Genomic DNA, 26,693 nt, shown 5'->3' with positions numbered 1-26,693 from the left:
GTCAGCCTGAGAGCAGATGCGGAGCTGCTTCTGCTCCTGCCGCTCCCTCTGCTGCCACGCCCACCCATCCAGGCTCCTCTCCACGAGCAAGAAAGCCCAGCCAGGGCTGAGCATCCCTCCCCGGTACGGTTTGCGGGATCTTAGTTCCCCAGCCAGGGATCGAACCTGGACCATGGCAGTGAAAACATCGAGTCCTACCCACTGGATCGCCAGGGAATTCCCTCTCGGCAGTCGTCTTACTTCCTCTGAATCCATCTACAGCACGACAAAGACCATCCTCCTCCCCTTACCCACAGATCTGTCCTTTCTCCCCCTGGAGAGAGGGGTTATTCAGACTGACAGCAGAGCCTTGAGATTCAGGATCAATAGGCCCCTTGACCTCTGTACCTTCCCGAGTGCCACTAATGGTATCCCCCTACATGCATGAAGCATGACCGACACGTAAGAGAGCGGTGGACACCGGGACACTAGAAAGGAACACAGGCTCGCCGGTGTGCAGAGGCCACAGCTGGCCAGGCTCAGTCATCAGCTAGGAGCACACGTGGGCACCATCCAACACCCCAGCCTCGGCACAGCATCCAACCCCCTATGTAACACGGCCAAAGATATAGGTTCCCCCATCCGTCTCCATCTAACTGTGAAAATCCTGCAGAGAAATTCTCTCTTTATACCTTTAACAGGTTACTCTGCTGCTAAAACTCCTGATAAGATCCACCCAAAGCTCTTTAAGCTGGAAAGAACGGTACAGCCTTAAGGGGAGAAACATCGACTTCTCAAGTAGGTGAAGTAAGGGACAAGGCTAATGTTTATCGAGCTTCTGCTACTGCAGGCAGGATGCCAAGTGGCTGCTACACATTATTTCTGATAATCCTCCAGCTAATCAGACATTATCTTCTTAATCTTATAATTGAAAGTAATGTAATGTAATTACTTACATTACTTAGTAATGTAAGTAAATTGTCAAAGGTTACATTCAATCAGTAGAAGACACAGGAGGCAAACCCAGGTCTGCCTCAACCCAAGGACCCTGACCCACACGTCTCTCTGCACTGTGCCCCTTGCGGACACAAGGCTGTACTATCCCCATTCTACACACAGAGCAGTCCAGGCCAGGGACACCAGCATCTCGTCCAAGGCCACTCAACTACCCGATGGACGACACATACAATCCTCAAGACAGAAAACTGGACGTTTCCCCAGTTTAAGACCTGCATATGTTAAAACACTTCAGAAGTCAGAAACAAATCAACACAAGTGATAACAATTACGATGTACTGAGCATATATTACGTTTCAGGCTTTTATAAACATGTCTCCACCACCTAAACCAGCAGAGCAAGGCAGATGTGATCCTCACTTTCCCAGTGAGGACACAACGCAGAGAAAACAAGCAATTCCCTTTACCCAGCAGGTACTGAGCCCCTGTGAGCCAGATTCTGTGCTAGGCTGGGGCCTGGCGGGGTAAAAAGTCTCCATTCCAGCTGTCCCGCCTTTAGGCGTGGATCGCTACGGATAAACATCAGCTTTGAGAAGATCACTTTATGATCCACGTGGAAGACAGAAGAGAGAGAGCGACTTGAGAGGCAAAGAGATGCCGTAGAAGGTGTCGCCACATCCCAGACCAGGACGGCAGCCTGCCCCGGAGAGTGCACGCTGGTGCTTCATGCAGCAGGTGGGGAAGTAGGCCTGCACTCCACTGCTGGAGAGCACACACTGTCCAGACCACCACACCCCACGGGACTAAAATGCTTCGAGAAGGTACAGAAGGCCCTTCTCAATGCAACCCCAGGACGTTCTATTTTGGTTCACCAAAAACTTGGCAAATTAGTGTTTTTCCCATAACTAGTAAAAATGCACTAATATATTTGGGCTTTTGACATACTGATAGTTTTTCTTCACCTCATTATTTTACATGTGTGATTTTTTCCTACTGAGAATGCATTTTATTAGCAGGTACTTATTATGCTGCCCTCCACGGCATTTATCTCTTCAACACACAACTAAAACGAAGTCAGAAGCTTCTCTTAATTTCTTCTGGGTTTTTGTTCAACTCCTTCAGCCTATTTCTGAACAAACAAAAGAGACTGTATAAACTGCAATGGAAACAAATTACAGCCCTTTATTGAAGAGCTCCCACCAGGCCTCGGTGACATAACAATTCATGTGCTCAGCCTCCCGTCTCCTCCACCCAGGTGAAAGATGGAGCATATTAACCCAAAACCTCCGAAAAAACCATATATACCATCTGGGGGAAAACACAAGAGAATGAACATGTCAGGAATGGAAAGCAGGAAGCTGAGGAATACCTGTCACCGGAACAATACAAAAATTACGGCCTTTGTCTTTGGGTGTGGATTTGGCTATTTGGTTCAAATAAGGCTTAGCCCTTGTGGGAAATGTATTTTGAAAGAAAATAACGCTTGGAGAAGGAAATGGCAGTCCACTCCAGTATTCTTGCCTGGGAAATCCCACGGACAGACAGCCGTGGCAAGTGAGCTACACTGTCCACAGGGTTGCAAAGAGTCGGACACGACTGAGCGGCTAAAACAACTTGTGGGAGATGCGTCTCGAAAGATGACGCTCAGCAAACAGTTAACGCAGAATTTACGGAGCCGATTCCAGGGCCCCGCTGTGGGCCCGGAAGCCTGCCTTTTACACGGAGGCTGGTGTGCTCTGCGGGCTGAGAAACGGGCTTCGACAAGTAGACGCTGTTGGTGGGAGCGTCTCACTGAGGCCATTTCCAGCCTGTGTCTCTGTCTGAGACGCAGCCTCCCTCCTTCCTGCTCCGAGGTCGGCACTCGTCTGCAGACAGCTCCTGGAGCCCAGGGCCTGAGAGCTCCCCAGCAGGAGGCATGGACAGAGAAGAGAAGGACGGTGCTGACTGGCCTCCGTAGGAAGGACAAAGCCACCAGGACGCAGACAGCGGCAGAGGACAGCCGCAGGACAGGGCGAGCCCAGAGCGGGAGAAGTGACCCCAGGGCATCACTGACCAGAACCAGAGGGGCGCGCCCTGGGTGCGGAGTTGGGGCTTGAAGGAGGGCTGCCTGGAGCAGCGCCTGGGAAGGACTTCTCCCCCATCTCTAGGCCCCCAGGTACTTGGGGCTCAGGAGAAAAACATGGTAGCCTCGTGGGGGGCGCAGAGGAAGCAGGGCCTGCAGGAAAGAGCTGGTAACCCCCCAACCCCACAGTGTGCCTCTGTGGGGGCACCCCTGGTATTCTGAGCAGCATGGTGCTGAACAGTGCTATGCTGACCCGACTGACGCGAAGAGCGGACTCACTGGAAAAGGCCCTGAGGCTGGGAAAGATGCAGGGCAAGAGGGGGCGACGGAGGGTGAGATGGTTGGATGGCATCGCCAACTCAACAGACATGAGTTTGAGCAAGCTCTGGGAGATGGTGAAGGACAAGGAAGCCAGGCATGCTACAGTCCCCGGGATCACAAAGAGTCAGACATGATGGAGCCACTGAACAACAGCTGCATTTAGCCGCCTTGTTCCTTCCTGCAAAACGCAAATGACACCTCCCAGTGCAAAAGAGGAAACCCCCCTCTTCCCAGGGACGTCCCTCGTGGCTCAGATGGTAAAGTGTCTGCCTACAATGCGGGAGACCCAGGTTCAATCCCTGGGTTGGGAAGATCTCCTGGAGAAGGAAATGGCAACTCACTCCAGTATTCTTGCCTGGAAAATCCCATGGACAGTGGAACCTGGTAAGCTATAGTCCATGGGGTCACAAAGAGTCAGACATGACTGAGCAACTTCACTTTCACTTTCCCTCTTCCCAGGCAGCTCAGCCCCTCGCCCATAACTCAGCCTTGCTGCCCTGAGGGACCCGACTCTCCTGGAGAGGATTTATCAGAAAGGGAACTGGAGGGTCAGCCATAGAAACTGCCCACCTTGAGGAAAAGTCAGGACATGACCAGGAAGGGACAGATGGTGGGGATGGGGAGGTCCCAGCACAGACCCACCTGGAACCCAAGGCAGGAAGGCCGGCCACGTAAAAGACAGGTAAGAGAGCGATGTCCTGCGACAAGGGAGGAAACCGAAAACGAAAACCCTGACATGTTCAAGAAACCAAAAGACGGCCAATGAGGGTCACGTGCTGTGAGCTTTACGCTCACTGTTAAACTCACACATTGGGCTGAGCTGATCCTCTGTAATGTCAGATGCTCTCAAAGTTCCAGCAACAGTTTCCAATTTCATATTATGCTGTGGAAATTCATCATAAAGCGCTCACAACAGACAGTCCTACTGCTTTCAGCTTTAGTTCAGAAACAGGTGAAGCACTTTCGGGAGGTATCTTACGTCTTTGAAACCTGCTGTCCACCACCCTGGTGTGTTACAGCACGGGACAATGTGTCACAGTTGGCATCCTCTGGATTGCGGCCAAGAGTTGGCTTCCAGGTGTGGCTTTGCCCTGAGTACCTGGGAGACCGTAGGCAAAGGGCTTAATTAGCATCTCAAAGCGTTACAGACCTCTGCACAGTGGCCTGGACACCACCTGTCTCCCAAGAAATGAGAATCAAATGAGGCAAGCAACAGGGAAGCAACCAGCAGACTGTAAAAGAGCCTTGCATAAAAGAGATACAATTAGTAAACGGGCACACAGAACGAACATCCAACCTCGCAAGTTGCCCAGAAAATAGAAATTAAAGCAGTAAGGCAACACTGTCTACATATTCAATTAGCAACAGTGCCACGGGCGGTATAATGAGAGCAGACCTCTTAGAAGGCAACTCTGACATGTCTCAACAGCAATGCAAAAGCTCAGAACAGCAGACCCAATAATCCCTCTCCTGACAAAATCTCTCTCCTGCTCAAAGAGCTGAAGAGGCTCACCAGAGCATTCCCTATGACAGCAAAAACCAACCCCGAAAAGAAAGAATGCAAATGGAAGTATTCATTTTTAACCCATTCAACAGGATATGAGTACTGAAGCACATCACTCACTAGCCACAGGGGCTAAAACTACCCACCGACAGGGCTTCTTTTCGAGGTGATGAGACGTTTTAAAATTGACCATGATGATGGTGCACATCTGTGAACACACAGAAAAGCTGAAGTGCACGTTTTAAATCGATACAGTTACTTTTTTAAAAAGGAAAAGCATTTAGTATTGCTTTTCCCTTTTAAAAAAGTACGCATTTAAAAGAGTGCATCATTAATGCATTCAGCCATATATGGATGCCAGCGCAAGCCACTAGAGACAAGACAAACAGCAAGTCAGACATACACCGGCCTTCAGAGAGCTTGCAGCCTGCGAGCTGTGTGTTAGTTGCTCAGTCGTGTCCTACTCTTTGCGACCCCAAGGACTGTAGCCCACCAGGCTCCTCTGTCCATGGAATGCTCCAGGCAAGAACACTGGAGTGGGCTGCCGTGTCCTTCTCCAGGGGATCTTCCCCACCCAGGGATCGAGCCCAGGTCTCCCGCATTACCAGCAGATTCTTTACTGTCTGAGCCATCTGTAAATTGCACAGCCCGGGTGGGGAGCTTGCCAAGTTAGTAAGTGATTGGAATACAGTGGGCGCAAGTGCTCGATGGCTAAGCACACACCACTCCAGTGGGGACACTCTGAAGGAATGCAAGCTAGTCTTACGGGATCAAGAAGTGGTGTCCACACCGAGCTGTGGAGGATGAGCACGTGTCAGCCAAAGGGAAGAAGGAAAGCAGGAAGCAGGGAGGCACAAGGGACAGGAGGAGGACAAGAAACCCAGGTGGACACACCACGCTTCCTTCATCCGCTAGTCAACGGGCATCAACGGACGGTTCCCACTCTTTGGCTCCAAGGGATGATGCCAGTGTCCACGCGTCTTTGTGTAGACATGTGTTTCCAAACCTCGGGAACGTGTGACTAAGAGCAGAACTGCAGGGGCACGAGGCACAACTGCTCATCACCCACTTTCCTCCCCAGAATCCCAGGCAACAGAATCACCCAAACCACTGTGTCCTACATTCCCCAAAAAAGCCCAACCTCCTAATTCCACCAGAACTGGAGAAAGTCCTCCTACCTGAAGCTACTCCTTCTGCTCAGTCTGGTCTGGGAAAACACCAATTTGCTCCTCAAGGTCAAGGTCATCGTCATCTTTTTCAGGGACCACTACCCAAACCACCCTTCCACCTCTGAGAAGAACTGCCAGTCCTCTGAGATGTTCCTACATCCTTACTTACAGCGACTCCTCTGGGCCGCAACCACAGCATCTCCCACGTCCCACGCTCCTCATGTCAACCCCGGGTCCCAGCCCCGCCCAGAGTGAGCGCCTCTGGATGACCCGTACTGTGGATCCACAGGGAAAGACGATCCTTAAAGGAGGAGTTTTACTAGCTGAACTTGGGTGGATTTTTGGAGCGTGTTTTTTGTTTAAAAAGAGGAACACAAGCCAGGATTTCAGGCAAGCAATGAGCAAGAAATTCCCCTTCATCTTAAAAGATTATTACAAATGCACTGAACACGCTAACGTACAGAATCAGAGAGCAAGATCGAGAAAAGTGGCTGAACAGCAAGAATCAGGGATCTGACCACCCACTGAGCACTGCCCTATTTCATAGTATCAGGCAAGATTAAAATTTCAAAGCTGACATGGATGGATTTTAGCATATTTAAGGTTAAATGTAAATTCTCACAAAGTCAGAGGTTTTGTCCTTTGGACTGTGAAGAGATTCATAGAAGGTTTATTATGTTATAAATGGAGTTCTGTTTAGTACTCAAAGTGGTTCTCCTTTTTTTTTTTTCTTTTAAAGTGGTTCTCCTTAAGGAAAAAATAAAAAACCCTGTAAATCGGAACATACAAACCTTTCAAAACAGATAAGACAGTAAGACATTTGTTTTTGAACATTTATTACATTCTTTTCTTTTTCACTGTAGTTTATTCTAAGATACTGAATACAGTGCCCTGTGCTATTTATATGGCAGGACCTAGTTGTTTATCTAGCTCAAGGCTTTATCCCCGTCTCCTTTCCCTTTTGGTAACCACAGGCTGTTTTCTGTGTCTGTGAGTCTGTTTTATGAACAAGTTCATTAATATTCATTACATCTTTAACACAGACATTTAAAATCGCATTATCTGAAAATATATGAATTAGAAATACGGCTTGTATCCACCCTCACTTTACCTGAAACAATATTCAAACTCTACATCAATGTCTCTGGTACTATTAGGGACACTTTGTAATAAAGTTTGTCATAAAAAAGAAGAACCATTGGCCCCAGAACCCCGCCTATGAGTTCAGGAGCACTAGCACAGACTGGAGGGGGACCCGTGAGGGGCGGGGCGGGGGGAGAGCCCCAGATTGTAAACACCCAGACAGGTCCACACGCAAGGAGGCGGCCAGTCCTCCGACCTGTATTCCATTTCAACACCGTGATCTTTAGAAATGCTAATTATCAACTCAGTGGATGGTGTCATGCACGCTCTAGAAGGTCACCCAAGCAATTAAAATATCTACCATTAAAACAGTAACAAACTACCCCACAGTTTCTAACATCTGAGTTGTACAAATGAGAAAATGAAGGTTAAGGAAGAGTTTAATTGCTGATCTGAGGTCATGGTAATTAGAGTTCAGGTGAGTGGGAAGAACCCGTGGCGCTCTGACCTCAGGCTTCATCTGACACCACTACCCACGGGCCTCAGGAGGTGGCAGTCTGTTCACCGGGGTCAAATGTCCCGAGCTTCTCTCCCCTGGACCAGCATCTTCAGATCACTGATTAACATGACCTCAAATGGTCAGCAACCTCCTCCTCTCCTGGGGATCTGTGACAAAGGCCGCGCACAAGGGGAGACCAACTGCAGGAGGATGGTCCCCCCAGGACAGGTCAGAACGTGAGAAGGCGGCCCAGGGGAAGCGCAGACGCAGGGGAGTTTCCTGACAGGAGCGGGGCCGGCGGGGGACGAGGAGGCAAGAACAGAGGCCCGCCCGGGCGAAGACGTGCATCCAGTGTACCTGCGGGGAAACGTCCAGGTGGACGACACGGTGTGGGGGGAGGGGAGCAGCTCAGGGAAGGCGTGGGGGCCACATCGTGCGGCTCACGGTCCACCGGCGGGGGAGACGGTCAACCCCGAGGGTACTGTGGGGGCGGGGTACCGAGCGAACCGGGACGAGCGGGAGAGGGGCCGGGCCTCGGGGCCGCTCAGAACCTGAGGCCGAGAGCAGGGGCCGCTCAGCCTGCAGGCTGCGCCGGGCAACGCGTCTTCAGAGCTGCCGGCCTGGGAGGCTCCAGAAGCCGCAGGGGCCCAGTGGCAGGGGAGTGGCACCCTTAACAAGCAAAAACCCACCCCCGAGAGCAACAAAGAGGCCCACCCAGCCTGGGTCAGCCTCCAGGACCCCAGGGCCCTGCCTCGGCCTCTCCCCGTCCTCCCACTTCAGAGTGCCACATGCAGGCACTCCATACCGCCGAGCCCACCGCAGCACAGAGACACACGCCACCCACGGGCAACGCTCAACTAGCAGAGACCACAGATGCCCCGAGGGACAGCTGCCCACAGGGACCCCTCGGGCCGCCTGAAGTCCTAAATGAAAACCGATAGCTTACCCCACACAGAAGCATACAAAGAGCACCGAGCGTGCTGAGCGTTCTCAGGACCTAGAAGACACAGCTCCAGGAGCCGAGGGAAGGACACCCACACCCCACGTGGCCACGGAGCATCCCCACTCTCTGTAAGCAGGCGAGGACACCGGGATGCTGGCGGAGACGAGCAGTGACAGGGCCGCCTGAGGCCTCGCCGGGGCCCCTGGGACAGAGGGCGGTGCAGTCGCAGACGATGACTCCCTGGGGACTGACTCCAGGCAGGACCGACTCCCTGGGGACGGCGACAGGGTGGGACCCGGGCTGGAGATAGATGACTCTGCGTGTGAAACCCAAAACACACGTGGGCACCCAGGAAGTGCGTGAGATGAGAAGATGCTGGAGGAAGGACTAAGAGGAAAGCTGCCCTGACCTGCGGGCAAAGACACCCACAATCCCCCAGGAGCCTAGAAAGAGGCTGCCCACGAGGGGGGACGCGACCAGAGGGCACAGAGGGGCACGAGGCTCCAGGAAGTGCGTGAGACGAGAAGGTGCTGGAGGAAAGGACTAAGAAGAAAGCTGCGCTGACCTGCGGACAAAGACACCCACAATCCCCCAGGAGCCTAGAAAGAGGCTGCCCGCGAGGGGAGAAGCAACCAGAGGGCACAGAGGGGCATGGGGCTCCGGGCTCGTGTCCCATCTGGGAGCCAGGTACCACGTGGTCACTCTGAAAACTCACCGAGCAGAGTTCTTGTGAGTCATGCGCTTCTCCATGTAAATGTTACACTCTGATGTTTATGTTTTATAAGGCATGGGCAAAGGCGAGGGGAGGCCATGCCAGAGGCCAAGCACAGCGAAAAGGACAGCAGCATGGGGCAGTGAGAGGCGCTCAGAGAGGAGCGGGCCTGGAGGACGGGCAGAGCTGGGGACACCGTCCACCCCATCCCAAGCTGGTGCCAACGGGGCCGGCACCAAGACGGCACTGTTCCCCTCTCCTGGGAAACAACCGGAGTCTGAGCCCACTCACCTTGGTCTGACAAGAAGTCCAGCATGGTCTGCAGCAGGAAGGACAGGTGCCTGACAGAGAGGGCGGGGTTCCCCATTCTCCGGGACGCATACACCAGTTCGTGCAGCAGACGCATCTGGACGGCAGCCCAGCCTCGGTGCGTGCCTGCGAGGGAAGCCACAGGACGTCAGAGCAGGCCTCGGGGCACACGGGCCACGGGGCAGCGCCAGGGCCCCTCGGGAGCCACAGCTACTGTGTGAGACAGCGATTCCCAGACACTGTCTCAACCGCCAAGCTCGGAGGGCAGAGAAGCACTTCCCCGATTTATCCTGGAGAAGAATGCTCACATGATACGTTTGCTCACACATTAAAAAAAAAAAAGTTTTATTTTCTCTCTTCTGCAAAGACACACAATCTCTAAAACAACCCATTCTGAAATACTTATAATAAGGTTAGGACAAAAGATTATATTTTCAGTAGTATGTATTTGAGTTATAGCATACTTTCTTCCCCCAAGAAAACACTAGTATTTGACGAGCCTTCATTAACAACAACCAAACACATAAAATTTAAAAAGCACATTTCTCTAAAGTGTAAAAACAGAAAAGTGGAAAGCTAAATGAGAAAAGAATGGTTACCAAGAAACTGTAGCTGCTCCCTCCAAAATGACTTAGTGTATCCGAAATTAGAGGTGGAAGAAATCGGCTGCACAGCCATCAAAAAGCACCTCTTGAGGTTCCCAGGATTTAATGCACAGCTGAGTCCCTATGCTGTTCACCCGAAACTATCTTGACACTGTCAGCTGGCTACGCGCGCATGCATGCTCACTCACTCAGCCCTGTCTGACCCCGTGGGCTGCAGCCCGCCAGGCTCCTCTGTCCATAGGGTTCTCCCGGCAAGAAGACTGGAGTGGGTTGCCATCTCCTCCTCCAGGGGGTCTTCCTGACCCTGGGATCAAACTCATGCCTCCTGCGCTGGCAGGCAGATTCTTTACCAGTGAGCCACCTGGGGAGCCCTTAATCTGTTAATGTTTTACATTGTTTCAATGTACAACAATAAGTTTAAAAAAAAAAAATCACAAGAGTTCAGAGATATTTATTTGTGTCCCTTTGGGCAACAGTTAGTGCTTTTAAATATTTTCCACCTTAATCTGCTTCATGAAGAAGAGGTAGGGACAGGAATCACAATCAGCTACCACCCAGTGCTGTGTGTCCAGGGAGCCTGGGGGGCTGGCAGAAAGGCTAGAGGTGAGATTTAAGACTCTAAGCAAAGGATACCCCCTCTCCTAGCCCCACTGACCATCTCTCCCACCACCCTTCCTGCAGGGCTGACCGGCCCCTTCTGTGGATTTCCACCAAATCCTGCACTATCTTGTTTCACCGGCATTCTCCGGCAGGTACACTGAGTGCCTGGGAGCTCGTGTCTTGGTTTCTTTAATCGGTCCGTAACTTCCTCGGGAGCCAGGATGGTGTCGTATTCACCCAGGTACCCCAGTAAGAGGCCTGACACACAGCTGGCACTGAACAGGCTAGTGGGTCAAGTTGAAAGCCTGATGAAAGCCTGTTTTTCATACATGCCTACTTAAGTATATAGGCTAAAAGGACATGATTTCTAGGACTTGCTGTAAAAATATTTCAACAAAGAAATATTTAAGAACAAATTCTTAAAAGAAAAAGAAAGGTATGAATAAAGCAAATATGGCCAAATCTAATTATTTTAAAATATGAGTGATGGGCTCATTGTACTATTCTAATTTGTATATATTTTAATTATTTCATAATAATTTTTAAGTTGCTGAATAACAATAATTATTGAGATTCTTAGAGCAGACCAGACCTGCCCACACACAAAAACCTTGATATCCTACCACTCCATCTTACAGAAACCCTTCCAAACCACAAGAGGGAAGGAGAGAAGAACAAGCCCCCTCAGTGTTTCCACATTACCAGAAGACCACAGGCTGACGCGAAAGAGATTCTGGAAAGGATCAAGAGGCTGAAATCCACGTCACGACTAACCCAGCCCGGATTTATAAATGACCCAACTTAACTCGCCTCTAGCACATCATGTCAATAATGGGGCACATATCACTTTGTAGATTTTCTTTTAATAGATAAGGATCCAGTTCCCACCATGGGCAATTATGAGAAGAGCATAAACTTTCTTAACACCAAATAGCATACAAGTCATAATTTCTATGCGATTCAAATTGCTCACATAAAAATCTGAATCTTTTTTCCTTAAGTCAGACTTGCAGCATATGAGCCAGTGATAAAATTTCCAACATTCTTGTATTCAAAAATTTCACCAATGTGAGAGTTTATTACGTCAACTGCAGCCTTTTAAGGCAAACTCGTATGCCACTCTCTTTCCTAAGAGTTTCTGGGGAAAATTTAATCCCTCGTTCAGGAAAAGGATAAGCAGAGGGTATGATCAAAAAAATCTTCGTCTATAGAAGACAAATAAGATTAAAGTGATAATAAGCAGGCTGTTAAGCTGACAGATACACACAGTGCCCTTCTGTGTTCCTATCTCAACTTTCCATAACCAGCCAAGGAAAATCTTCATTTCAAGAAACAGAAAAACTTTTCAGGTGCTGAGAATAAAGACAATCTCCCTTTTATTCACAAGTATAGGGTGTTAGTAGATTTCCACTTAATTCTCTGAGAAATGTTTAAAGTGGTCCAGAGCAATAGTGAAAATAGGGTTTAAGGTAACATTTCTTATTAAAAAAAAATACAGCCAGCTGACTTTTATCATTTTTACTTTATTCAATCTCTTACCTCACCTCCCCAACCTCTTTCACAAAACGATGGTGAATGTCCCCTCCCAAAATATTAATAGAAGGCTGGGTAAAAAGCACCAAATACAGGGAGGTGTGCTTGTTTGCTTCATTTTTCAAAAGAAACATGTTTTATTCCAGTGATTTAAAAATTAAGATCAAGAAACAAACTCTGCTTAACAGATAGCAACAAGCACATGTCATCGAAGCCGCTCACCAGTTTTGGGCCCTCGGTGCATGTGTTTGCAGAGACACCTGCAAGGGCACGCTGGGAGGGGCAGGGTCTCCGTCCTCACAGGCACACACCCTAGGGAGGGAGGTGGGTGCTAAACCATTGCCCAGTGTGTTCATGTAATTACAGTTCATGGGAAACGCTACAAAAGAGGGGCAGGAGTCAGTGACGAGGAAAATAGAGGGACTGTGTGTAGGTGCGGGACGACGGGGACAATCAGTGGAGACCTGCAGGATGCCTGGCGCAGCAGGTGAGGGCAGAGAGGGGCATCCAGAGGAGGGGAGGGTGGGGGTAGCCAGCAGCAGCCCTTGGACCGAGTCCACAGCAGTTGCCGCACGAAGCCCAGGGCGAGCTCACTCCACAGTTAGCCAGCAGGGATGTCCAGGGATCACAGCAGGAGTCGCTGGAAAGCCCCCGCGCTTTGTACTGAAGTCTCCCAAAAGCACACAAAAGGGGTTCCCGGGCCACCTGGAGCCACAGCCCCCTCTCAGCATCCCCTTCCTGACTCCACGGGTGAGGAGAGCCCCCAGCACAAAGACCACCAAGCAGGGCCCACCCCGGTCCCCCATCTGTAAGGAGAGGGGAGGAGCCAGATCAGCCTTCTCGGAATCACTTGAGGCTCCTCCATCACACAGGCCCCGCCTCAGCATACACCCATGCCCGGCCCCAGCCCAGGAGGCAACAGGCTCAGAGCCCAGGGCAGCGGGGTCACGCAGAGGGCCAGCCAAGGGGGCCATCAGCAGGGACAGGCCCCACAGGGAGGTTCTGGCTTCTGGCTGAGGGTCCCTTCAGGCCTCGGGCTCCAAGATGACATTCGGTTCAACACCACACAGCCTCGGGGCTCCGGGAGGCCAAGGACAGTCCGTGACCACAGTGGAGGGAGTCGAGGCAGCTCCGGGAGGCCAGTCAGGGGCCCACAGTGGAGGGGCGACTGCCACCGCCCTGAGGTTTCCACTGCCAAAGAGACACGCTGGGCTGAAACCACAGGCTCACATTAACACATCCAGAACTCAGGGTCCATTCAAAAGTGCCAACCATGGAACACGTGCTCACGAACCTTAGACTCCACCTCATCTCTTGGGGGAACCCAGAGGGAAAAGTAACCAGAGGAAGAGCAGGTGACAGGGTGAAGAAAACCTGTGGTGATTTCTGTTTGGGCGAGATGGTGAAAGATCTGGAAGAAAGTGCCACTGGATGGAATCAGGCACGGCTGAGTGTCCTCAACACGTGGCACAGTGCCCAGCACAAAGCAAGAACCAAGAAACGCCTGCTGGCAACTGACCTCCAGTTCCACCCAACCTGTTGCACTTAACACGCCACCAATGGCCAGGACCAAAGCCAGGGGCCGAGTTCAGGTTCAAAATTGCCCGACCAACAGTATGAGCCTGACCACCAACACCATCCAACACAAACAGCAGGTCTCCTGTTTAATTTTTCATTCCGCATTAATTGGGGTGAAGTAACTCTCAGCTCCAGTACCTTTGTTGAAGTCCTGTGGATCCAGCGACAGGCTGTAGCCAGGAAGCGTCTCCAGGAGCAGCTTGTAGCAGGCCCTCCAGCCAGGCTCCGAGATGCTCGGGGCCACGCACTGCATGGCGGCCACGCGCTTGAAGAAGGCGGACTTGCGGTGGAAGCCGATCAACTCATAGAGCTCGGAGAGGATGCTGTAGCGCTGGATCTTCTCCTCCTCAGACAGCTGAGGCACCAGAGGGAAGGAAAAGGCACGTAAGAGAACCTTCCAAGTGAAAAAGGGAAACAGACAGCTTTACCGTAAAACAGGGACCCGATGAAACATGAAGGCAAGGGGAAGCCGCATCAGTGTGCTGACACAGTAGGAAGCAGAGAGGCACAGATGCGGCTCCACGTGGAAGCGCCAAGGCCTTCTCTGCACCCCACGTCTCCATGCTCACCCTGTCCTCTTGCTAAGAAGACCCGTATTCTCTGGGACAAAGGCATCTGCTACTTAGAACATTGAGACGCAGCGAAGGGAAAGAGAAAAACAAAGGGAAAGACACTGGAATTTGGGCAGGAATTTTAAAACACATGACTTCTCAAAACACAAACATATAGAACCAGTGAAAAAGAAAATGAAATGTCAATAATAACCACACCGACCTTGGCCTGCATGTCTTACAAGAAGTTTTCTTTCATACACAACCTAACCTAACCACCACCTAACCCGACCACCCTATGATGGAGTAAAGACAGCTTCTGTTTCTTAAGCACGACTACAAGCCAGCAGTGTAACTACTAGGTAAACAGCTTAGCATTTTTCAAAGCAGTAAGTGTCTGTGATAGTCTGTGTACACATTTATTTACTTGGGGCCTCATTCTTAAAAAGGATATAAATCAAAAAAAAAATTTTTTAACACAATTTAGCAACAATGACAAAAAGACAAAAATGAGGGTGAGGAGAAAATGGGGACTTAACATTTAGATGAAACAAGGGCCAGGTGAAGCAGGGACCATTAACAGAGGCGACGGCAGACGCAGATCAAAGGACCCCGGCAGCTGAAGCAAGAAAAAGAGAGTGAGCTGCAGGAGCCAGAGGCCCTGTGGGGTACACAGCTGCTGTGCGTCCCGCGTGGGAAAGTCTGAACCATCCCTCTCCAGTCGAGCACCCTCCCCAGAACCCGCTCGGCTCAGGCCTGGTGGTGCTGAACGCAGCAAGCACAGCCCCGGGGCACTGCTCTCTGCTTTCCTTTCCCACCAGCCGTCAACCCATCTCATCACTGCTCCGGCCTGCAAACCAAGGCCTGGGGTTCCAGTGTAAGGATGGAGGCGGCCCGCGCCCCAGCCTGCAGGCAGCTCACTCGGCAGGGCCCCAGGTCCTGCCCATTTCTCTACTGCGTGGACTTCCCTCCAAGACACACTCCCTCCTCCTCAGGTCCCCACAAAACTCCTCCCCCCCAAATACGAGGACCTCAAGCCATCTTCCTGACTCCTGTTCAACCAGAAATTCCGGTTCCCTCTCTTCCGCCTTCTCCAACAAAGACCCTGACTTTCCTCCCTCCCCATCCAAGCCCTCCTTTCTCCGTGAGGAGTGAGGACCACACACAGGACCACACACACCATCCTGAGGCCAGGCACCCCGCTGGCTGGGATGGAGCTGTTCCGTCTAACCTGAGATGCACCCTTACACTGGCCCCCTTCTGTCTCAGAAAGCCTTTCCTCAGTCCCCCACCGCTCTGATCCCGAGCTTAAACAGACAAAGTTCGAGGTTACCATTATTATGTGCACATCTACTGGGTTTTTGCTAGGTTTCCTTAGCAACAGCCTCATTAAGAAACTGCATCAAGAACTTTAAAGAGGCTATTCTTACATCTGAGCGGAGTAGCCCGCAGAAAATGCAAATGGCTTGGAAGAGAAAATTAACCAGGGATCAAGAGGCCGCAGGTTCTAATCAACAGTGTCACGAGCTGAAATGTTCTCAAACGGCTCAGTCGTTCCTGAACATCAGACCTGCAGGAGGTGCCGGGATGAGTGTAACTGGTCTGGGAGCAAGCTCCCACAGCTGGAAGGTATGGGGCTTTTCGCTAGTTTTCCAAACAATTCCTTACCACCTCTTTCTCTTGTGGTCACTCAGGTTTCCTACTAATGAAGAAAATTCACTTCAGTCATCTGGGTCGTTTGGAAGAAGCTACAGAATGCAGTTCACAGAGCCTGGACTTTGCAGCCACAGCAAACTAGGTTTGTAGAAGCCCAGTGGTGGCACTGACAAGGTCTGCATGTCAACACCTGGCCTTTATTTCCTCCTCTCTAAAACGGGGTTCAGGGGCCTCCCTGATAACTCAGGGGTAAAGAATCCACCTGCCAATGCAGGAGACACGAGTTCCATCTCTGGTCCAGGAAGATCCCACAGGCCATGGAGCAACTGAGCCTGTGAGCCACAACTATTCAGCCTCGGCTCCAGAGGCCAGAGCCACAGCTACCAAAGCCTGCTCTGGTAACCGAGGCTTTGTCCTTCTGTCTTTGTCTGGTAACAGAACTTGTTTTACTAAGATTAACACCAGAGCAGCCCCAACTAGAAAGTTCCTCAGCCCTGCAGGGCAAGGTATGTTCTTCTCCTCTGCAGAACTGATGACAGTTTGTGCTCATTCGCTTTCACGTTTATCTATTAGCACCTATGTCCCCCTCTGGACATCGTGCTCGAGCAGCACAGGAACCCGATGGAATGTAAATAAAACCTATGGAAGATTCTTAGGCTACAAGCCTGCTGCCTGGCCCCCGGTACAGAATGGGGGGAAGGGAAAAGCCAAAGGAGCACACTTCACCGACACCCCTGAACCCAAAATTATGGTCTGACTTGGGACAAATGACCAAGTCTTCTTTACTCTGAGGCTCCTCTTCCGTCAATGAGAATAAACACACTTAGCACAAGCAGCTACAAGGACTGAAGGAAGTAACCAAATTCACAGCCTAGTCAAGAGTCTGCTAATGGTTCCTCCACAAGCAGGAGCTGCCCTTCCTGCTTTGACACATCACTGGTGGGGTGACAGTGAACGCTTCCCAAGTGCCAACCGGCATGGGAAGCACTCTACATGTGTTATAATCCCACTGACAATTCACAGCATATCCAGGAAGAAGTGAATATTGTCATGCCCATTTTACAGATTCACAAACAGGCTAAAGGAGGCTACCTCCCAGTCCAGGGTCACACGGAGAGGAAACAGCAAGTGGAACCTGGCTCTGGCTGCAAGGTTCACACTCCTCTCTCCCTTCGCCTTGAACACCTGCAGCTGAGACCTACAGGGTCACTACACAAATCTGTAGCCAGCTCTCAGACTCCAAGCTCGCAGCTCTTCGTTAATGCTAATGCCCATGAACCACTCCCGTAAACAACTGAAGACAAGACAGGTGGATCCACATTCCTGCTCACAAAGAAGAGGAATCCTGCCTAGAACCCTCCTGGAACATGCAGAAACCCTTCCCAACACCAGCAGACCCAAACGGATTTTCAGTTTTCGCATCTGCATGGGGCTTCTTCAGGCAGAAGGCACCTGCCTGCCAATAATGCCCTCTCGGTTCTTTTCAGCCTGTCCACATCAGGCAACAGGAGTCGCAGGACTGACACACCAGGAGGAGACCCCTGATCGAGAACCAAAAGCTCACCCTGGTGCAGAAAAACCCAGGCCGCTCCTCTTTGTCACTGTCATTGTAAAGTCTCACCAGAACTCACCACTTTGCTATCTGCTCATCAGGCAACCACACACAGAGAGGAGCTAACTTCAGCAAAGCAGCGAGCCAGGGAGAGCGCCACAGGTCCACGCCCGCCGCGGCGAGGCCGGCAGCTGGCCCTCCGCACGGCTCTGCTGACCCCTAGTGTTCTACAAAGACCAGGCCAGTAGAGGAGGGCTGTTCCCAGCAGGTGCAAATTTCTACACGCTAAACAAAAGCACGTTACCTTATAAAACACTCTGTGTTATACCCACCTGTGGGAAGAGCCTCGCCAAAAGCCCAAATGTTCAACATGAATTTGCAAAGGCAACTCTGGTCCGTAAGGGCACGCGAGTCTTAATATACAAAGTCTGCCAAGTGCTCCCCACAGCCGACCCTCCACCAACCTGCCTGTGGTTCTGCAGCCTGCTCTCAGTGTCCATTCAAAACCACCCGCCCCCTCGTCCACCGGGCACGACAGACGTCCCTCCACTGCCTCCGGCCGCAGTGTGTAAGGGCGGCTGCTGAGCAGCTCTGCACGATGACGCTGGACAGGGCTGGACGCAGAGTGTCTGAGCTGAACTGCTCCTTCCGGTCACCGCGAGTTTGCCATCCCGTCATTTCACAGGTGAAAATACAGAGATATGGAGGGTTCTCCTGTAAGAGCAAAGCAGGGTCCGTGCACAAGCCCGAGACCCCGTCCTCCAGCACAATGCCCCAGCTGGGTCCACACACCCTCAGGGTTCCCTCATGCCTGCCTGACGAACCCACACGTCTTTACTTGCGCTCGTGACCTAACGATCAGTCTGCCTTTTAAGCATCTTTTCCACCCACCGTCCTTCAGAAAGAAGGCCGCTCAGGCCACAGAGTAACTTCTGGTCCCCGAGCTCAAAGCTTGAGCCTGGGCAAGGCTGTGTACCTGGTGCCCTGCTCGGGGGCTCTTCGGCCGCTGTGGATGGGTCATTTCCTCTTTTCACAGGGAGACCCCTCAGGGGAGCCCTCATCTTGCCCTCAGCACAGGTCCCAGGACTGCACCCTGAGCTGTCCCACTGGGGCTGCGTGTGCCCAGGGCTGCTCCCTGGATGGCAGCCTCAGAGCCAGGAATCATGCCTGCTCATCCCTACAAACGCGCTGCCCCGCCCAGGGCTCACCCAGAAACCGCGGTGAGTGGTCACCCAACCCAGATGTCCGTTCATCTGCCGGTGCTGCCGACCGCTGGCTTCCACCCTTCCCCATCAAGCGGTGGGTTTTCACTTTTCCTGCCCGTCTTTACCAGAAACCTCGACCTCTTCTGAAAAGGCACAGAGAGGCTGAGTAATTCACTCAGGGGGACGAAAGCCAGACTCAAGTCCCAGCCGTGTGTATTCCCAGTCCCTGTGCTTAACTCTTACACTAAAATATTCAGCATTTTATAGACTGTGGTTATAAATATGTGAGGTATCAAAATACGTATGAGCAGAATACATATCAACTCTTAAGATGTTAACTCCACGGCTTTGTTTCTATTTTATTTCTATTTTAAAAATTAAGAAGCTCTGCAGTCACTATGGCAAAACGGTAACATACTAAGCCTCTGTGACAGAGGCCTGCCGTTCTCTCTTACATGTTCAGAATGCAAAATGACATTGCAGTCTCTCTCCATCCCCTCCCGACGCCCCTCTCTACCACCTGAGTCCCCCAGACCCACATATTTAAGCCTTTTCATGACACACCTGACTCCATCAGCTTGCCCCCCAAACCCCCTCTGCAGAGTCTCGTCTCTGAACACAGCATGGCCATCCTTACCTGACTAATCAAGCAGAAACCTGGGCATGACTCCGTCTGGCCCTCACATAGGTCACTAATTCCTTCCTTTCACCTAAACACGTCTTCAATCTGTTGACTTCTTCCCACTGACCACCCCACCACCACTCCAGTGAAGCCACCTCCATCCCCTGCATCCCCTCAAGAGCTCCCGGCTGGTCTCCCCCACCACGCTCACCCTGCTCCAGACAAAGCGGGGGTGGCCCATCATTCCTGTGCTTTTAAGGCGTTTCTGCTGAAACTCACTGTTATTAGAATAAACTCCAGGTTCTTCACCTGGTGAGTATCCACCTTTGCCACGAAACTGTCGGCACAGTGAGAGCAGATTCTGCCTTCCCCACCTCTAGGCCCGCTCGGAGCACGATGCCGAGCTGAGCGAGATCTGCTCGAGGACAGTCGCCTGTGTTCTCACCCTAGCTGTGGGCCCTAAGCAAACTGCTTCAACTTTTGCGTCTTGGTGGCCCTGGCCGTAAAAATCCAAAGTGGCCTAGAAAGGCCATAGATGTTTAGCTGGATTATTGATTTGGGGGTTTTGCATTAGCAATCTGCAACTAAACGTTCTGGTGATTCTATCTCATTAAAAACACATCCAGATCCAGGTCATATGTGTGGGATGCCTGCGGTGTACAACGAGCTATATGAAGTCCTTTCACACGCTTCATATTTTATAACATGAACAACCCAGACAGGGTCACAATTGCAATCACGTCAAGTGACTAAAAAGGAGGCATTAAAGCTTGGCCAAGGCCGCAAAGCTGTTAACAGCAAAGTTCTCTCTCCAATCAAAAAAAAAGTTTTGAAAGAACAAAATTTTGAATTTTGAAAGTAAAAGACCATAATATAAAGAAGTAAAACAACTCCCTTAATCAGGATTTCAAGTTCTGACTCCGGGGTTTTGACCACCCTGAATCCTAGCACAGCAAAGCCAGACGGACTTGTGGCGAAAAACTCCAGGAGAATTGCGCTAAGCCCTCCACGCAGAGGTGGACACACACCCACCTGCCGAAGGTTAATGTAAACTGCGTTCTGCAGAAATTCCGACGCTTCCATGCTCCGCTTCTGAATGGCGAGGACGCGGACGGCCTTGACACACGCTTCTAACTCAATCACCCCGGCGTTCTTATACTGTAGGGTCGAAAGAGAAGAGAGAGGTTTCTGTCGGGTCGCGCAGGCTGCACCCGGGGACTCGGTGACACTGGGCAGCACCTCCCCAGCACGAGGGCCTGCAGCACAGCTCAGCCAAGTTTCTGCTTGAGAAAGGCTATCCCAACTCCTGGGGGCAAAAGACGCTGGAGGGATTGAGTGAGCCTATAAACGCACATATACATATGTTAGCATTCCTTCGAGCAATACAACCAACAGTAGCTGGCTATTGTACAGAATTTCAAAACACTACCCATGGAGACTCCGCTGCTCGTTTCCACTTGGCTCCTGTGCTCTTAGACTCTCTCACACCTGCGGCTTTGGGGCGGGAGCTGTCACTTCACGTCCTCTGTGGCCGAAGTCCTAGCTCCTCGTGTCACGGTGTCCGTCCGCTCAGCACGCTGGACGCGTGTCTAGTTTTTCCCTGAGTTACTTGTTCCCGTTTCTCAGGTCTTGAGAGGAAGGACAAGTGAAGACACGTGAACAGAGAAGGCGCCACGGACTGCGGCTGCTGCTCAGCAATGGTCCTCCTCCAACCGCACCTCCAGCTCTTCAGGTTCTGCCTAAGGGGACATCTGCCCAGGAGAGCTGCCCTCGGCCACTGGAACACTGTGTGGGGTCAGGCCCCCTCCTGCGCCCTCCTCTTTCCCAAGGCTCCAGCGTGAACCCTCCTTGCTCCCTGTCCTTCTACCCTTTTTCTCTCTTTCCTGACGGTCCTGAGCTGGAGCAGTTTTCAATTGAGTTTTCTTAAGACTTCTTGCAGCTGGGGAGGAGGCTTCCAGAGGTGAATAAATCCATGTATCCTGGTGCCTGGAGAGAACCCGAGCCCGGGAGACCCCTGTCCACACCCAGAAAGGCATCAAATGTGCCACAGAGTTGGCCACCCCCTCAAGTGTCGGCTGAGACCCCAAGGCCTGCCTGGTATAACCGCTCACAAAAATGCAGTCTGCCCACTTATGGATTATTAAGAAGCAGAAATACACAGTTGCTCGTGTTCCTTACTAAAATTACTTGTAAGGTCGAAAAAGAAATCACTGTGCCAGAAGGAGCAGGCCTCCACTACATCCCCGTTTCTAAAGCATGACATGCACAGAACTTGTGATGAGTTACATTTAATTACCAAAGACAGCACAAGCAGGAACTGTGCTTACCTAACTATTAGTATGGATGTAGAAATTATATCAGTTTTATATATCGTTTAACAACACAACAGAATCTAACAGGGACTTGTCTCCATTGAAATAAAATTATTTCCTTTCCTACAAAACTCTTAAGAAAACTACTGCAGGTAAAAAGGTCATCTCAGGTGTTTTTCACATATTTTGATTATAGTTACATATTTTAAACACTGGTTTCTCAGGAGGCACAGTGCTAAAGAATCTGCCTGCCAACGCATGCGACGCAAGAGATGTAGGTTCAATCCCTTAGTCAGGAAGATCCCCTGGAGAAGTAACTGGCAACCCACTCCAGTATTCTTGCCTGGAGAACTCCACGGACAGAGGAGCCTGGGGGGCTACAGTCCATGGGATCGCAAAGAGTCAGACGTGACTGAGCGCAACAACAACATTTTAAATATTACAATGAGATTTAAACTGCAATCATAACGAACAGGACGTTTCCTAGAAGTCTGCTCCATACCTGGGCTTACAAGCATCGTCCTGGGACGTAAGCTCTCTGCTGAGGGGCCATGCCCGTTTTTCACTGTTGATTCCCTAGTAACCACCTACCAAGGCACCAACATCAAGCACAGAACTATGCAATCAGTACTTTTAGAAATACAGGAGGGAATTATCTCATTCACTTCTAATACAAAACCCTAAAATAAATACTAAGCTTATTTACAGATAAAGGAAATAGGGCCCCCTAAAAGTAGAGTATCTTGCCTCAGGTCACAAAGCTAGCAGCTGGTGAAGGCAGGATGTGAACTCAGGTCTGCCTGACTCCAAAACCAAGGTGGAAATCCCCCTGCATCAGAGAAGGCCCAGCCCCACAGACTATCGCCATCTTGTCCTTTGCACACATTTAAATTAGGGAGCGCTTCTTATTGCTCTGTGATAGCTCTTTGTAAATTGTGGGTGTTAGCTTCGTGTCTGTCGTGGACATACATCGCAGATCTTTTTCTTGATGTTGCTTGCATTTTGTTTACATGGTTTTTCATTTAGGTTGTGGTCAAACCATTTTTAATATAGTGAATCTTTTCCTGATGGGTTTTCTCTTTGGTATTTTCTTAGAATACTCTCTTACAGAGCTTTCCTGGCAATCTGCTGACACTTTGTAAACAAGACCTAAGACATTATTGGCTGTAAAGTCCTTACTGTTACAGTTTGCCTTGGAGTTCCCTATGTTTGAGGTGCTGTCTAGGCTGTATATAATACTCAGTAATAGAAAATTGGTTAAATGAGTAATTCTCCATCTTTTCATCCCCGGTTGGAGAACAAATTTGGAGAGTAACTTGAAAGTAACCAATGATATATGTAAGTGTCATATCCAGTGACTAAACTTCCGGAAATCTTAACTAAAGGAACACAAGAACATACAAGAACACAAGAATCTATTGGACAAGACTGAGAATGTTCAGTCAAGCATTTTTCCTAAGAGTGAGACAGTGAGAAAACCTAAGTGTCCATCCACAAGACGGTAACTGGGTGAGTCAGGGTGAGCTGGGAACTCTGAGAGAGAGGCACTAGGCCCTGCTGCAGGTGTCTTATTCATGACCTTCTCCCACAAAAGGAACTGACGGAGCAATGACTACACCCACGTACTGGAAGGAGCCTCTGTTTGAAAGGGTCAAGCAAACCTGAAATGGGAGGCTATCCATGACACATGGCTGAGTGCACGCAGCAAGCTGCAGAAAAAATTATACAGGATGCTCTCATTTTTGTAAATAAAACATATATACATACATATACTATGCATAGGTGTAGGCATTTATTTCTCATATATGCGTACATGCACGTGTGTATTTCACAGGCATAAAGGTCACGAAAGGGATATGTGCTGCACTCAGTCACTTCAGTCATGTCCGACTCTCAGCGCCATGGACTGTAACCCGTCAGGCCCCTCTGTCCATGCGATTCTCCCGGCAAGAATACTGGAGTGGGTTGCCGCTTCCCTCTCCAGGGGATCTTCCCGACCCAGGGATCAGACCTGAGTCTCTTGTGTCTCCTGCATTGGCAGGTGGGTTCCTTACCACTAGCACCACCTGGGAAGCCCAAATTGTTAATAGTTGCTATAAGGGGAGGGGAAGTAGGGGACATTCATTTTCTACTCGCTATCACTCTTCTGTACAACCCCAGGCCCTTTTCCAGTATTTCAGTTAAATATATTTGAAATTCAAACTTTTCTTCAGTCCAAAGGAAAAAAAAATGGTGTATGCACAAAATGGATTGCTATATAGCTGATTAAAAACCATGTCACAGAAAATTCAATAATGTAGAAACACATATAATATGCCAAATGAAAAATGTACGTCTCCACACGGTAAATAAGTACAGAATCTCACCATTTTTATGATACAGATAATATACACTGGCAAAAAAAGGACAGAAAATAGATATCGAGATGTTATCTTGAGTAGTGGGGCTATGGTAGCCTCTTTCCCCCCCTTTTTCAGACACTGAATTAAATATACAGCGTTTTCAATCAACAAAAACCACTCTCAGGCATATGGCATTATGCACCCGGGAACAACACACGAAAACTTGCAGAAACAACTAACTAGAAGGTCCCGTAGCAGAATCACCCAGTGCACAACAGGGACTCCCGGTTACGTAAAGGACCCGCAGGGCAGCGTCACCTTGCTGTAGTAGGAGATGGCCTCCTTGTACTTCTCAATGATGTCCTCGGGGCTCAGGCAGTTCTTCGCCCGTCCGATCTCTGTGCTGGTGTCTGCGTTGATGCCGTTGGTAGTGAGCGCACCTGCACACCAAGAGGAAGACAAGAAATGACCTTTCGCTTTTTCCGTCTTGTTGCTTTGTTACTTTAAAAGAGGGGCACAGATAAGATAAAGCCTGAATAGTCCCGACTGAAATGTAAATAATGACACCGTTTTTAAGACTTCACCGCTTACACCTTCCCTTTAATAGTCTAAATGGTCAAAGCATTGTATTCAATGTTAATTAACTCAGAATAAAGCCTTCCTCCCTGTTGAAACTTTTTATTAAAGAACATGAAACGCATTATATAAAAGTAACACGTCCACAATAACTAGCTCAGTTGTCTTGACGGCAATGCAGTCAGCACGCACTATCTCCCAGCACCAAAGCTCCTAATGCTAGCGAGAGGCCACACTGCACCCTCAAACGGAGATAAACTAGGTGAAAATGTTCCCTAACTGAGCACTGAAAAGAAAACATAACGTGCAGATACTGACATCCTTTCTGAGGCTGTCATTTTCTATTTCTGGCCAAGCCCTGTCAATAAGCAGAACCACCTAATTCCCTAGCCATCATACACACAGGGGGAAGAGTTCTGGAGACATTTCCATTTATAGAATGTAACCAACGACACAGAGAACTCTGACAAAAAAAGAAGCATGAAATACTCTTTGATTTCAGAGAACATTCAAAAATTATCCTCCTAAGCCTCAGAGGAGGAAAAGCTGGCTTCTCCTAAGCCCCTTGTTTATTTCACGGACAGCGAGCATCCTGTCTTCCTCGTGTTTCTGCTGGGGGACTCAGGCACATGCTTGCTGTCATCTCGGAGCTCCCGGGGCAAAGGCGTGTGCCTCACACGGCCCGCACCCCTCGCGCAAGCTCATCCCTCGCCTTGCTGTCTAAACCAGGCCCCATTTCTCACCAGCTCATCCGGTATTCTGGTATTCTGTAAGCTGCCTCTGATGCTTTTTGGAACAAGATGGAAGAGTAAGCGGATAGAAGGACAGGTGAAAGATGGGCAGACGGAGAGAGAGATTCCAGGAAAAGAATAACAAAGAACATTCCCTATACAGAGGCCCCTTCAATCGGGGGAGAAAGAAGCACAAGAGAGAGATGGGAGGAGGCAGGTGGCCTCAGATTTCATGTTTCTACAGACTTTGTGAAAATCCCAGCAAGAGATGAGAGGGTAGAACTATAAATAATAAGAGGGCATGCACACATGAAAAAAATACCTAAAAGCTATACTTTCTAAAGAATAGATTCAAATCAGCAAGGCCCAATGACACAACCCTGGGTCCTTGCAGAGTTGAGAGTCCATCTCCAAAGCACGCAGCACCCTCGGAGCCCTGAGGGGCCACCCTGGGTGGTCATGATTCCATCCCAGCGAAACCTGTGTCATTCTGCACTCACGAGGAATCAGGATCTGTATCCACGTGATACACGTGAATCAGGGGGGTATCCACGCACGTCCTCTTTTACAAGCCACAGCGAGTCTACGAAGGGGGACTCCTAGTAAGCCCTGTTTCTGCAGGACAGGAAACGGTCCTGGAGAGGCCTAGCTCTCCCGCCAGTTCTCCAGACCTCAGAGCTTCTCTCCAGCGCAGGGTGTGGGCTCGGGCCTGCGTTTCTAGCTGCCGCGCTCAGCCTGCACTGTGTGCACTTCACGGTCACAGCACACTGCGCCCCGGCGTGGAGTAATATTTCATAGGTGATAGGTCATCTTCATCATCTCAGGAGCTCTAACCATTTGTCTTTCTCTTGTCAAATTTGACCCTTTTCTCTTGAAGAAAGGAAGGGGATGAGTGGGAGTCAGCACGAGGTGGGTCTTCATTCCTCCTATGGAAACTCACCTCATCAAGAAGCTTCCAACAAGGGAGAAGAAGCAAACGGTCCCCCTATCCTTTAAAAAAAAGGGGGGAACCACTGATAATGAGGGTTCCCTTAATGATTTAGGGGCTTCCCTGGTAGCTGGAAGAAGCACAAGCTGGAATCAAGATTGCTGGGAGAAATATCAATAACCTCAAATATGCAGATGACACCACCCTTATGGCAGAAAGTGAAGAAGAACTAAAAAGCCTCTTGATGAAAGTGAAAGAAGAGAGTGAAAAAGTTGGCTTAAAGCTCAACAATCAGAAAACGAAGATCATGGCATCTGGTCCCATCACTTCATGGGAAATAGATGGGGAAACAGTGGAACAGTGT

General features: G+C 50.1%; 1 protein-coding gene across 3 annotated transcripts in view; it reads right to left on the bottom strand.

Annotated features, from left to right (window-relative positions):
* TRAPPC9 (trafficking protein particle complex subunit 9) overlaps positions 1–26,693 on the bottom strand; it is a 387,984-nt gene that overhangs the window by 322,924 nt on the left and 38,367 nt on the right. For all 3 annotated transcript variants that reach the window (XM_052651547.1, XM_052651545.1, XM_052651546.1), the window contains 4 exons: positions 24,413–24,534; positions 20,473–20,598; positions 13,993–14,209; positions 9,521–9,664 (listed from right to left, as the gene is read on the bottom strand). In XM_052651547.1, the coding sequence (XP_052507507.1) occupies positions 9,521–9,664; positions 13,993–14,209; positions 20,473–20,598; positions 24,413–24,534 (609 nt within the window). The remainder of the gene's footprint in view (positions 1–9,520; positions 9,665–13,992; positions 14,210–20,472; positions 20,599–24,412; positions 24,535–26,693) is intronic.

The sequence above is a fragment of the Budorcas taxicolor genome, chromosome 14, assembly GCF_023091745.1.
Source record: "Budorcas taxicolor isolate Tak-1 chromosome 14, Takin1.1, whole genome shotgun sequence".
Taxonomy (NCBI): domain Eukaryota; kingdom Metazoa; phylum Chordata; class Mammalia; order Artiodactyla; family Bovidae; genus Budorcas; species Budorcas taxicolor.
Note: the sequence above shows the minus strand (reverse complement) of the source record. Positions and strands in the feature narration are given on the sequence as shown.